The sequence below is a fragment of the Eurosta solidaginis genome, chromosome 4 (assembly GCF_040869045.1).
Source record: "Eurosta solidaginis isolate ZX-2024a chromosome 4, ASM4086904v1, whole genome shotgun sequence".
In the NCBI taxonomy this organism is placed as follows: Eukaryota; Metazoa; Arthropoda; class Insecta; order Diptera; family Tephritidae; genus Eurosta; species Eurosta solidaginis.
Window position 1 is genome coordinate 172,318,882 of NC_090322.1, and position 14,277 is coordinate 172,333,158.

General features: G+C 37.7%; 3 protein-coding genes across 3 annotated transcripts; 2 read left to right on the forward strand and 1 right to left on the reverse strand.

Annotated features, from left to right (window-relative positions):
- The first annotated feature begins 1,310 nt into the window (after nt 1–1,310).
- Nucleotides 1,311–2,766, forward strand: LOC137250638 (uncharacterized). Its single transcript, XM_067783791.1, has 2 exons — nt 1,311–1,515; nt 1,592–2,766. The coding sequence occupies exon 2, from the start codon at nt 1,667–1,669 to the stop codon at nt 2,627–2,629; it is 963 nt and encodes a 320-aa protein (XP_067639892.1). The 5' UTR covers nt 1,311–1,515; nt 1,592–1,666; the 3' UTR covers nt 2,630–2,766.
- Nucleotides 2,627–3,508, reverse strand: fh (frataxin). The gene is made up of 2 exons (XM_067783792.1): nt 3,042–3,508; nt 2,627–2,981 (listed from the first exon to the last, which is right to left on the reverse strand). The coding sequence occupies exons 1-2, from the start codon at nt 3,354–3,356 to the stop codon at nt 2,730–2,732; spliced, it is 567 nt and encodes a 188-aa protein (XP_067639893.1). The 5' UTR covers nt 3,357–3,508; the 3' UTR covers nt 2,627–2,729.
- An 8,125-nt stretch (nt 3,509–11,633) lies between these two features.
- Nucleotides 11,634–14,047, forward strand: Bap111 (Brahma associated protein 111kD). Its single transcript, XM_067779210.1, has 2 exons — nt 11,634–12,788; nt 12,847–14,047. The coding sequence occupies exons 1-2, from the start codon at nt 11,732–11,734 to the stop codon at nt 13,845–13,847; spliced, it is 2,058 nt and encodes a 685-aa protein (XP_067635311.1). The 5' UTR covers nt 11,634–11,731; the 3' UTR covers nt 13,848–14,047.
- The last annotated feature ends 230 nt before the right edge of the window (nt 14,048–14,277 follow it).

Here is a 14,277-nt window from a genome sequence, read left to right on the forward strand (position 1 = left end):
TACACATTTCCTGGAATACAGCTGATTCGAAATTCCTGCCTTCGTCAGAATGTAACTCCTTTGGTACACCAAACCCCGCTTATAAAAAATGTTTCTTTTAATTGAAAAAACTTGTTTCTAAAATTTTGATGTTGCTTTGCCCGGGGCGTGAACCCAGGATCTCCGGTAGGCGGAGCACGCTACCATGACACCACGAAGAAATGTAATTGTTCTGGTACACTTTATTGACAGCAATTTTCGGCCAATATTGTGAATTAATACCTGAGTGAAGGGCTAATCAAACTTCCTTAACCCTAACGCCATAGTCGTAACCATACCCATCTCCAATGTGATCGATTAATGGTGCCTTAACCTGAAAAACGTGGAAATTTCATAAAAATGAGGAAAACGCAAAAAGTTACAAACAAATTCCACAAAAAATAAGTCTCTTAGTCATAACGTATCCAAAACAATGAATAAAATCTACAAGAAGTTATTAAATTCACCAACTCAAATATTTTTAGGTTATGGTAATTAGGAGAAACTAAAAACCAATTGGTTGGCTGTGGTATGGTTATGGCGTTAGCGTTATGGCTTGGCACCTTTAATCGATTACATTGATTTCCATAAGGTAGGTTCGATCAGCTGTTTTATCTGGTATTGGTATTATGGTTATGTCACCACTAATACGCCCTTGAAAAAGAAATGAAAAGCCGGAGTCATTGGTGCCGTATGTCGTATCGCTGTATCCGTATCCCTAACGTTATCAGCTGTTTATCGTTACGACGGTAAACCAAAACCCAGTTGGTTGGCTGCGATACGGTTACGACCTTAGCGGCACCAATAATCGATTGCATTGATTCTCATAAGGTTGGTCGAATCAGCTGTTAAAAGGTTACCGATACGGTTACCGATAAAGCACCATTGTCTCCAGCTAAAGAAGCAAAATCGTGGCCATTTACCAAGCAGCGAACCAACAGCTGATCGCTCAAAATTAGCACACACACACAAACATCACTAATGGCCATATTACGGAAATCTTTAGGGAAATTCAAGTTAAATTTTTAAACAGACATAAAATGTTATAATTTTGGAAAGTAAATCACCTAGGACATCTTAATTGCAGTAACTGAAAGAAAATTTTTAGTTATACTCAAGTATTTAATTATTTTTTCTAAATTTATCTTTAATGTTGATACAATGATTGAAGGTATATTGATCCAATGCAACTCTGCTCTTCCTACTGTTCTTCATTCCACTCCATTCGAGTTCCTCTTTCACTGAATTCGAGTGTCTTCTACTCTATTCGCAACATAACCTCAAGTTAAGCTGTCAAACTATATAGTAAACAATGCTCGTGGCTACTGCCTAAAAAGGACCAAAATTGAAGAAGGGTTGTAAGGGACCATTTTTGGTCCAAATGGAAAAAATTGGCAGCCGTGATCCTCGTTATTGTTGTTGTTGTGTCACACTTCGTTTGCATTTCTTTATTTTTTTTTTTGTAGCCGGCAACAAACGTTAACAATTTTTCGGACAGTAAATAAAATCGTTTGAACAATTATGTTGAATATAAGTAAACAGCATATATGTAATACCTCTATTATATATTTAGAAAAAGCTATTTGCGTTGAGGAAAACATCATCATTTTATGAAGAGAAAGATCGCCGCACTAGAACCGACAACACAATGGAGGAGGAAGTTGAGAATGTTGAATATCTAGATGATTGTGCCACGGACGAGGTAGAAGATAATCACATCTTTTTAACACTACCACATACTAAAATTACAAACGAACCTCCATTTGAAGTTGAAGACGGTTTTTATCCAAATGCCATCCAATGCTTGATCGCGCTTTATCGGGAAAAATACAACAAAGAAATGAATACTTCTCAAGAAATTAGTGAAATGTACAGATGTATATGGGAGGATATATCTAAAAATATGAGGGAAAGCTTTTTCGACTTTAATGCTGAGCAAGTTAAACAAAAGTTTACACGACTACGTCAGCAGTATTTCGATGTTAGAAATAAAATGGATATTGAAAGCTTCGAATACTTTCAGCCATTTCACGAAATATATAATGTCAGTAATATATCCACTTTTTTAAACAATAACCATTCAACAGCAAAGAACAATCTAAAAGATTCGAACGGACCACGTAGCTGTCGGGATGATATACTATTTGGTCCACCACCTCAGCACGACGTGCGTGAGGATAAACAAACAGAAGAAATAGCACATAAAGAACAAGAATTCATTATCATGATGGGACGTGAACACCAAGCTATAGACGGCGCCAATAGAAATGAATTACCGGCGACAACAAACATTTCAACCGTGAAGCATGAACCGCAAGATACGGATGAAGTTAAGCTTCCCACTTCTCCACCTTTAAAACGGTTAAAAGTTGAAAAAGTAATCGCTTCACATACGCACACCCAACACTTAACTGAGATGCCAGCAAAAGATGTGCGGTCGGAACTGCGCCGTGGTAACGAAGATGATATGACGCTTGCTGCTTATAACGCTGCGCAACAGCGACGACATGAAGAAAATATGGATTTGATACGTCGAACAATTTCTTTACAAGAGCGAGTGATGGAGATGCAAATCAAGTTACTGGAAAAAATTGTAAATCGTGTGAAATAGTTGTTTTCTAATTATTAATTTTTTAGTATAATGTCACCCTCATCTATAGCAACTGTTTATAATAAATTACGTCTTTATAATAATGTAATATCATTTGTTTCTAGCTACCATAAGGAAGACGTAAAAAATCAACTGTTTGTCCTTTTAATATTTCTTTGAGCTCTCTCTGCAATAACTCGTGCAACGATTCACCATCATGTTTGTATATCCAGCGACCAGGCTCACCTACTACATAGTCATATCGTTTAGGCCCGCTGGTAGGCGAACTAAGCCATATTTGTTTGTTGGGCGTTTGACGATTTATCACATATGTGCCATGATCTTTGCCAAGATTAACAGTGAGCACTCCATCCTGAGTCAAAAAACAACAAATAAAGACATTTTGGTTAGTTTATATGAAAAACCAACTTACACCATATGTTACATCACTGGAGCATAAAGTCTTGTCATTTTCAGTGAGTTCTTCGAAATAGTCACACAATGCATCCAATGTTTCAGAGCAGACACGCTCATAAGTGTTGCTATCAATCGTCGATCCATTGATACCATTTTTGTTCTCATTTATACATCTTGTAAGAGTTCTGATTATAGGACCTCCTCTTTGATTCAACTGCGAACCTCTTAAAGATGTTACGGTTTCATACTCATCCACTAGAAGGTTCAAAGGGATTCTAACTTGTAGAGGTCTAATCTTTTTGAACGTTCGTAAAACTAGAAGTCGCGACATTTTCTTATCAGGTAAAGCAAAAACAGCTGTTGAAGTAATGGTGGAGCCATACAAGGTGGAAGCACGGTGACATACCTACAACAATCACAAATCACACACAGAAGATTGCGCATGTAAACAAAAGATCAACTGTTTTTATGGGCAATTGATACGTAATTTTCCTTTAGTTCTTGTTTTTTCTCTCCTTCTTCCATTCGCTCTAGCAGTCAACTGTGATGTTTATGCGCAGAACGAAGCAATTTTGAACACGTGAATGCGTAATCTGGGAATGTGATTTGTGGTGTACAATAATAGTTACGTTCCAATGGCGCGTGAACCAGATACCAGAGCTGTAAAAATATTGAATCAATTGAGTGTGCATTCTCTCAGCATTCTTTTAAAAATTTGTAATTGTTTGGTTGCATATTATAAATTCCCATTCCTGAATGGCTTAATATACTTTAACTCAAAGTGTGAGTGTTATTGAATGGTAAAATATAATTCAATATAGAGTGTGAATGTAGGAGCCATTCCCACTCTTTATTGAATGTAAACTTGAAATCATTGTTTACTATATAGTTTGGCAGCTTAAGTAGAGGTTATGTTGCGAATAGAGTGGAAGGCAGTGGACTAGGCAGTCGAATGTCATATAATGAAGGAATGGTGTTCGGAGTTTTTTCAAAGTTAAAAAAAAAATGATAAAAGCTTTAATATAAATAAAACTATTGTTTTAATAACAACAAAAACGCCATATATATTCTGTATACATAAATTGGCAAGGGTTATCTCACCTTAAAATTTGAATTAAATAATCTAAAGTTTTTTTTTGAAACTGAGTCGGGAACTGTGCGTGTGAATGTGCGAATTTTCACCGATCAGCTGTTAGTTGCGCTACTTGGTAAAATTTACAATGCTTGAAATGAATGCACACTTTTTTACCATTCAGTACTAAATTTCTTATATCAGAGTTGATATTTTTATACTTCAGTAGCTATACAGGCATGTTAAAGGAATGCTTTCTTTAAAAGGTTATAAATCTATGTGATGAAATATGTAATTTTTTAATCGAAACGGCGTATGTTCCGTCTAGCGTCCCATCATGTTCGTTTCCATGAACATGCTTGTATTTTTGACAGTTCATGTACGCTGTGCCATTGTGGCGAGACGATGGTTCCTGTATTAAGCAAAATATGTATATGTATACCAGATACTCAATTTTGTAAATGTTGATTGAAGTATCACAATTAAAACCATTTAACTATGATAAAAAAGAGAAAAGCGCCCGAAATTTAAACACGTCATCAAATATTTCATGTGGTAATCAAACGTATTTGCAATTTGCGGTAAATGTAGGGGTATATAACATTAAAGTTGTTATAACGCTTATAAAAAATTAACAAAGTTTAGAATATATCAAGAGCAAAACCATATTAAAAAGAATTAACTTTCATTAAGAGAAGCTTTTCAATATTTTCGTCAGAAAGTGATCCACGGCGAGGCGCATTCAATATAGTTGCTGCTGAAAAAAATCTCTCTACTGATGCTGATGAGGGCAAAGGAGTATTAAATTTCATATAGCACTTTTCCAGCTCTGGATACTTATAAAGCATTCCTTTATTAGTGCTGGGATCTGCAATATAATTGGAATATTCATTTTCGGCTTTATTAATTATCAAACTTTCGGATTCAAAAGCTTCATCTATGATTTTTGGAAAACCTTAAAATATATAATGTGATATATGATTAAACTAAAATTTTAATTACTTCTGTTTCCAAAATCGAAAAATTGGGGTCTATTGTTTAAGGAACTAGTTGCGACAATTTCATTTCGGCACTCCATCGAAAGAATACTTCTGACTCTCTCGCTCAATTCTGAAACTTTTGCGTCTCCATATATACGATCCAGTGCATGTACCATGCATGAATATCCAAAAAAACTTCGATGCTTGTTTGAGCAAACATCAGCAGTGGTACATAAATAATTTTGATTCGCCAATTCATTTTTAATTTTTACCATCATTAAATCGAAATACTCGTCAATTCTTTTGACGACCGTTGCTCTACTCATTAATTTTGCTTTGGGGTTCAAAAATGAAACGAATTGCCTAAAGGTTTCATTTTCCACTATTGAAACTGCTATCAACTTTACTGTTAATTTTTCAAATTGTGTTTCACGGCTTTGCGATTTTCTATACATGGAAACTTTACCATATTCATACTCCGAGAACTGTCGCGGATGCTTCACGCGCAAATGGCGCACAAAATTTGAAGTTACTTGTCTTGATCCTTGCAGTTCAGTTTTGCAAATTCGGCAGATGACGAGTATGCCACCACGCTGTTTATGATAAACGGTCATGTCAAGCTATACATATGAGTAAAATTATTTGAAACAAAGTTAAGTCTGATGAATAAAACACAATACTTTAAATGTATGAAAAAGATCTGGTGATGCCTAGCATTGTGATAATAATAATTTATATATATTTGTTCGCCCAATTCGATACATTTTGATCTGGATACTTCATTCTTGGAAATATCGAGAGAAATTTATCGATATACTATCGTATATTTTTTAAATCCATATCAATCTGAGAGTAGACAAAAAATTATTTAAAAACTTCAGTGCCACAAAAAGTTGCTGAAAACAATATAAAACACAATTCGTATATTGGATACGTTATTGAAGTACACCAAACAATATTACTTGTGAATAAGCTACCAATTTTTGTACCATCAGGCTCTTGATAAATTGTTCCCTCAGGGCGAGCGACAGTCGCTCTTCAGATAAATAACCCCTAAACTCCAAAAAAAAAAAATTGTCGCGTGCATACGAACCTTTTTCAAAATTTCAAAATATTTAGTGAACAGGATTTCGCTTCCGCCAATATCATATTTTCCAGCAAATATTGTCTCCGACAAAACTGAGGTTTCGTCCATTTCTCTTTCAATGCCTTCTTCAGTTGTTGTATTGTTTTCATCGTTCGCTTCATGTACCATATCACGGCTCTGTTCAAACACAGAATCCCCGACAATTTCGAAAAACTCTTCAAAATTAACTTCCGCTGATTCGCTGTCGTAATTTCCCATACCGATGTAATCGTTTTAATCCGACCCGCCAAGAAACTCACAAGAAATGTAATAAATGAACAATTTTCCATTAAAATTGTTTTCCAGTTTTCAAACTTGAAAACTTTTAAATAGGTTCTTGGTTTCTCTATTTACGTTATCAGTACTTCGTCATGCACAGTCGACACGTCCACTGAGGGAATTATCAATGGAAATCCAAGGAAATTTCTGTGCCAATAGATGTTTCTGTTTAGCTTTTAAAAAGATAATTTTTGTGGTGATCCACATGTAAGGCACGCGTTGACCAGAAAAGGGGTTAACCTGAATCTTTCATCTGAAGTTGTTATCATTCTGTCACAAAAACCAGTGGCACTTTGGAGCCAATTTTATATTTTACAAGTTTTAAATACATAGAGAAAAATCGGATATTACTATTGCGTTTTGCAAACCCACGGACCAGTATAGAGATAAAGTATTTGACCATATACCTCTAAGAAGAATACATGAAGGAACTTTTACTAAGACTTTTTATAATGAATTGCTTTTTCTTCAATTGTTTAAACACCAATTGAGGACGTTCAAATGTAAGTTAGTACTTTTACATGCAAGTACCTTTTATATGGCACATTGGCAACACTTATTTAGAACGATGACAATTTTCGGAACAGGGATGTTGAAATATTTGTCATTTACTTTTTTTATTATTAAATTTTTAGAATAATTTTAATAAAAATGCTTTTTAAATTAACTTCTTTGTGCTTTATTACCATTTAAATAACGAAAAAACTGGTCATCACTGTCAATAACTAAATTTTTGTGTTGTTTTTTGAAGTGGTTTTAATTAAAAACAACCATGTGATATTTGAGCGGGTTTTGTGCTTGTACGACATTTTTCATAATTGATTGGTACTAGAAAAGTGTGTGCACACTCAGCAAAGGCTGCATTCATTTTAATGCTTATTCTGTGTTGAAAAATTTTTGTGTTTCATTCAATTACTTCATTCTTTCTTCGAAGAGTTCAAGAGTGCATTCTTTTTTTCCCACTACTGAATGGAGAATGGGTTGACTTTTAAGCCACATTCCTTAACAAGGAATGAAAGAATGAAGAAAGAGCATTCTTAAATCAATGATTTAAAATTTTAAATGATTGCACACTTTTACAGCTCCGCCAGATACGGATAGAAATTTAACATGCAAATGCAAAAACAACGTTGCGATCTTGATATTTATCTGGTTCAATTTCTGATCCGTATAGCAGTTCTGTTCGTTTCGTTCTCTGTAGAAGATTTTTTGACAGCTAACTACCTTTGAGTTGGTAGCACTCATGGCTCAACTATATGGTTGGCTCGTCTCTACAGCAACAACATACCTTTGTTCAGATTGTCAAAATCAGTGTGTTGGTGTTGGACGAATGGAATGGAATGAAAACATAAAACTTAGCAGCTTTTGTGTGCAGTGAGAAAATGTTGTCAATGTGTTGGTTTCATTTTGAGTTTGCCATCTTCTGATAATCCCTACTCCAGTGAAATGAAAAAAATTAAATCAGCTGATGAGATGAGACAACCATACAGTTGAGCTATGGTAGCACTGAAATAAATGTGTGTACATATGTGTATACATATAAGATTTCGCCATATCTAAAAGCAAGAACACGGAAAGTGTAAACAACTTGAAGAAAATAAATAGTTTGTTTACGAGCAAAACTATTTAAATGTTAATAATTCTATCAGTATCATGGTTCAACTATATGGTTGGCTCATCTGTAAAGCAACAAATTATCTCTGTTCAAATTGTCAAAATCTGTGTATTGGTATTAGGCGAATGGAATAAAATGAAAACATAAAACAGCAGTTTTTGTGTGTGGTAAGAAAATGGTGTCAATGTGTTGGTTTCATTTTGAGTTTGCCATCTCCTTTTGACAATCTCATCGACCATGCAATGATAAAAATAAAATCAGCTGATGAGATGAGCCAACCATATAATTGAGCCATGATCAGTATCTTCAGCTTTTGTGTTCGTATCTTCTTCTTATTTTCAACAAAACAGATGTTTTATATTAGTACTGTCTCATAAAGTTGATCCAGATCGTTCCAATGAGATTTAATCGTTAGCCAGAGCGAACCAACTTTATGGAAATCAATTTAATCGATTAATGGTGCCATACCATAACGCTAATAATAATTTTTGCAGGGCATACAAATTCGTATTCAAATAAAACAGCTGGCCAGCCAGCCTTTTGTGAATCAATGGCAATGATGTCATACCATAACGCCTTAGCCATAACCATAGCCAACAACTTGGTTTTTTGCCTTGTCCATAACCTACAAATATATAAGTGTGTGACTTTAATGACGTTGGGATTTTTTGGTTTTTAATATATCGCTTCCCCGGTGCTTCGGGGCAGCTTGAGCGCCGACCATATGGCCATAGTAGTATAGCGTCATCAATCACAAGAAGAACAGACTACATGATTCCCTATCCGCGCTTCGAGGGAGAATTTAAGGCCACAATAGAGGTGGACGGTTGGCGCAAAGGTGCGCAAATGGTAGACGAGGCGATACATGTGTACACGAATGGTTCCAAAGTAGTGGAAGGAGTAGAGTCTGCGGAGTACTGCGCTGATCCGGAAATAAGCAGATCCTACAGGCTGCCGGATTACTGTAGCGTTTTCCAAGCGGAAATATTAGCCGTTACCAAAGCAGTAGAAACCCTGGAAGAGAATAGCAACCGTGTTAACTTTTATATTGACAGTCAATCAGCAATTAAGGTAATAATCTGGCATAGCACAGCATCTAAATGCGTGTTATAGTGTAAGCAGTCTCTGGAGAGAATCGAGACAGGGAGAAGCATACATCTATATTGCGTCCCAGGGCATATGGGAATAGATGGGAATGAAAAAGCGGACGAACTAGCTAAAAAGGGCGCACCCTTTGAAGCTTGCTCCGTAGATGTCCCAATTAGATTGGGCGAGATTAAGCGAATGCGAGAGGTGCACATGATCGACCAAGCGGGAAAGGCGTGGGTTCAAGCGCGGGGCTGTAAAGTGTCGAAGATTATGTGTAGGTCTTACATCCTTAGACTAACACAGTTGCTTCTATCATTAAAAAGAGAGGACTGTAGACTCCTGACGGGTATTCTGACTGGACACTGCCTTCCGGCGTCACATGCCTTTAAATTAGGCTTGGTCAGTGATAGCAGATGTAGGAAGTGCGGGTTGTAGGAGGAAATGATCGAGCACATTCTGTGCTCGTGCCCTGCACTTGCCAGGCTAAGATTTCAGCTATTAGGAGTGGTACAGCTGGCAGATCTAGAAGCAGCAAGTGGCTTAAGTCCTAGGAAGCTTCTAGTATTTGCCAAGAGGACGGAGTTATTTAATAACATAGGTCCTGGTTTTTGACAGGGTTTTTCAGTTTGGTCGTTAAAACAAACTTCTGTAACACTGCGGACTCATTCAGTATATGTGAGGTCCTCATGGACCGGCCAGTTCAACTACCGGTTCAATAATGACGCAAATGTCATTTTTTTTCAGCGAATTTTCAGCGAACTAAAGCTGCAGTTACCCACAAACGTACGTACAAAAAACGTGTCAGCTGACACGACCTATCTTATGAATGTGCAATGTAAACGAAAACTCACCAACGTGCAACGATCGTACGTACATACGTAGCCCGGAACGTAGAAATCAAAATAATTTTGATTTTTTCCGTAAGAACGTGTCAGCTGATCGCTCTCTCACTACACAAAGTTGCCTAGTAAACTTTTGTGCGCTAATTTTTGCCCGTTTGCAGTTTTATGCAAAAACACCTAATTAAAGTTTGAAAAATTGTGAAAATAATACGAAATAATTATGTTAAAGTGCAGATTATAAATATGTAATCTATTTATATTTATTTAATATTAATTCCAGCCTTTTACAACATCAAAAATTAAATTGGAAAAAGTTGATGTTTCCATAAGCATGCATGCAAACTGGTCAATGGCAACAGTGCTTTGCTGTAAACAATGTTATGTACATGTACACAGACACACATTTGCCGTCTTTCAGTGAGTTTTACAGCTCGGGCTCACGCTCAATTCTCACGGGAATGCTCTGGATCATTTAGAGACTTGAGAAGCAGATGTCGTGAAATTTTCGCACACGTGAAATTGATAGGCAGATGTCGCCGCTGTTTTTCATTTAACTCATACGGCGAAAGGCTAAGCAGCGACATCTATTTTTGAAAAAGTAGGTATATTAAAGGCCGCGTTGCCAACCTAAAAAGAAGTAATTAACATATTATCTGGCTCACAAATTGAACCAGACTTCTATCTGTATTTATCTGGCTCAAATCGTTGTTGTTGCATTTACATGCAAAATTATTTATCTGGCTCAGGATTTGCCACCGGATGATAGCTATTGATTCCTACGGGCTTGAGGGTTCGGTCAAACGTGTTTCGTACGACAAACGTCCGTACCTACGGCACACGTCGGTGCATACTTGCTGTTTTATTTGTCGGCATTGTGAATTCATATGTATTCGCAATGTTTGTCGGTATGAGTATGCGAACACACCTAACTAAAATTGACTGTTCATTTGCCAGATTTGTTTGTAATTGTCATAGTGTACAAGTACAAGTGTGTTGACTTATCTGTCAAGCATTCTGACAGGCACTCGCTGGATTCGGAATGACAGCGAATTCAAAATGGATACCATTACCGAATGCTCCGAATGATTGAAAAATTGAAAAAGTCCATACGATTGGTAGTCAAAAATGTTGTCGTTGAGACTAAAAATGCGACTCTAGACCTGAGATTTCCATCAGGTGAGCGAGGCTGTTTGTAGTTTTGACGTTTATCGCTTAGTGAACACACTTGGTATAGGTACACTATGGTAATCATTGTAAATTTTACCAAGTAGCGCAACTAACAGCTGATCGGTGAAAATTCGCACATTCACACGAACAGTTCTCGACTCAGTTTAAAAATAAAACTTTAGATTATTTAACTCAAATTTTAAGGTGAGATAATCTTTACGAATTTATGTACATAGAATATATAAGGCGTTTTTGTTGTTATTAAAACAGCAGTTTTAATTTTATTAAAGCTTTTATCAATTTTTTTTTTAATTTTGAAAAAACTCCGAACACCATTCCTTCATTTTATGACATTCGACTGCCTAGTCCACTGCCTTCCACTCTATTCGCAACATAACCTCTGTTTAAGTTGCCAAACTATATAGTAAACAATGATGGTAATTGTCTCTGAAGAAGTCTCAAGGTGGACGCCGAATAGATAAATTTTTGACGAACAAATTTAGAAACAATAAATCAAAAACAAATTTGAGTGAATTATGGCGTTACCGAGCAACTACAAGCAAATTGCCGTTGGTGCACCAGCAGGGCCGACTACGCCGGCACCCAGTACAGGCTCGGGGAGCAGTCGGTCACGCTCCTCAGGCGCAGGCGGCGGCTCTGACCGCAATAAAGATACTACACCAATTTTTACTCATAGCAACTATGGTAATCCAGCATTCACACCACAAAAAGCTGGAAAGTCTGCCACTTCCAAAAGCCAATCTGATTCACGTACTCCAAAACCACCCAAGCCACCAGAAAAACCGGTGTTACCATATATGCGCTATTCGAAACGTATATGGGATAGCGTAAAAGCGCAATTTCCCGATTTAAAATTATGGGAATTGGGTAAAAAGATTGGTGCAATGTGGAAGCAGTTGAGCGAGACAGAAAAACAAGAATTTATTGATGAATACGAAACTGATAAAGCGGAATATGAGAAAGCATTAAAAACTTACCACAATTCACCGGGTTACCTCACTTATCTGGCCGCAAAGAATAAAGTGAAGACCGATTCTGATGTTCATGATACCCCTACACGTGCAAGCGGCAAAAGTCAACAGGAGCGACGTATTGATATACAACCTGCCGAGGATGAAGATGATCCAGACGAGGGTTATTCTTTCAAACATTTAGCTTACGCGCGATATTTACGCAATCATCGTTTGATCAATGAAATATTTTCAGATGCTGTGGTGCCAGATGTGCGTTCGGTGGTTACCACACAACGCATGCAAGTACTTAAGCGCCAAGTAAGCTCACTCACTATGCATCAAACCAAATTAGAAGCCGAATTGCAACAAATGGAAGAAAAATTTGAAGCAAAGAAGCAACGTATGGTCGAGTCGAGTGAGGCATTTCAAGAGGAATTGAAGCGCCACTGTAAACCAGCTGTAGACGAAGCGACATTCCAGAAAATGGTAGCGCGTATGTATGAAGAAATGAAGCGAGAACGCCAACGTGCAGACGAGCAATTATCCGTTGTTGGTGCAGGTACGACAGCTCCTCCACAAGCAGTGAATTCTCGCAACGAAAAAATAAATGCATCAACTTGTAAGTAGTGCACGCTTAAACTTTTTTTCATTTTCGTAAATGTTTTTGAATTTTTCAGACAAGAAAGATCCATTAGCAACTCCACAAGGGTCACAATTGAATTCTGAACTCAGAGACGCTATTGAAACAGGTAGCAAAACCGATCCAGAGCCTATGGATATCGAACCTACACCAAAACCGTCAGTACCCTTACCACCCAGACCAGAGGCTCACAAGAACGTTTATAAACCAGGTAGTGATGCGATGAAAGACTCTAACAATAAACCACAAGCACCTTCAATCACTAAAGGTGGACAGACTGGAAAAGTACCCACTCCAACACCAACTCCGCCACCATCAACCGTTGTTCATGGCGAACATGCATCTTCCCAACAACAAAATATTACAGCTTCTGTTGCCGCAAATGCACCACCAAATTCGATGAGCGTACCACCAACTCAAACGCCACCACCCCCACAAATTCCAACACAGCCAAATCCACAGCCTACACAACAACCCCCACAGCACCAAGTTCCGCCAACAATGCCAATGCATCCACATCACCCACCGCCGCCAACACACTCTCATCTACCACCGCATATGCCACCACATCAACCAATGTCTGGCATTCCACCTCATAGCGGTTATGGTAGTTATGGTGCACCAACTGGTCCTACACGCTCTCCATACTATCAACCACAATATGGTGCTCATCCATCTCAACCTTATGGTCAGTATGCACCATATCCTCATTATCAACAACCGTACGGACCACCACCTGGTTCGCATTATATGAATGCTCGTCCACCACCACAACATAACGGTTCTCCCGTTCACTACCCAGATCATGGAACACCTGTGACAGGACAACCACCACATGATGTATACGGTCAACCGCCATCTCATAATCCTGTTATGACGCAACAGCAGCAGCAGCCTGTTGCAGGTGTTGTACCACCACCTCTGTCAGCTGCAGTTTCAGGCGCTACGGGTGTTTCGACTTCTGTGGCTGGAACTGTTGCTACTGCACCGGAGGCAGGCAAAAGTGAAAATGATAAAAAAGTGGCAGGCGCTGATTAAATGGCATAAACTGAAATAATATTACTAATTAATCAAATAATTTTTGTAAAAGTTAACGCATTTATAAAATATCTTCTGTCGTGAAATATTTGGCAATAAATTGTCTGAAGACCAAGGGTTTGAAATATGTGACACAAAAGCAATTACCCATAGGCTCACATGTAACAGAGCAACCCCATTGAATTTTCATAATCATTGCTGTAGCACTCAATCCCTTGGGACATTATAGTCGTTATATAACAAGTCACGCCTATTCTGCGATAACTCAAGCCAATTTTGGAGCACCAAGGGGGATCAAGTCGCCACTGTTCGCCGCCGACCACACTAAACGTCCTGAGTTCTAGTTCCGGGTAAGGTTAGGTTAGGTTGAACTGGCCGGTCCATGAGGACCTCACATAGATTGAACGAGTCCGTAGTGTTACCAGAAGTT

What these genes read in the sequence shown, in the direction of transcription:
- LOC137250638 (XM_067783791.1), top strand. Translation starts at nt 1,667, where the DNA reads ATGGAGGAGGAAGTTGAGAATGTTGAATATCTAGATGATTGTGCCACG.
- fh (XM_067783792.1), bottom strand. Translation starts at nt 3,356, where the DNA reads ATGTCGCGACTTCTAGTTTTACGAACGTTCAAAAAGATTAGACCTCTA. An exon ending in CCAGTGATGTAACATATGGT is followed by an intron (nt 2,982 to 3,041) that starts GTAAGTTGGTTT and finishes TTTTTGACTCAG; the next exon opens with GATGGAGTGCTCACTGTTAA.
- Bap111 (XM_067779210.1), top strand. Translation starts at nt 11,732, where the DNA reads ATGGCGTTACCGAGCAACTACAAGCAAATTGCCGTTGGTGCACCAGCA. An exon ending in AAAAATAAATGCATCAACTT is followed by an intron (nt 12,789 to 12,846) that starts GTAAGTAGTGCA and finishes TGAATTTTTCAG; the next exon opens with ACAAGAAAGATCCATTAGCA.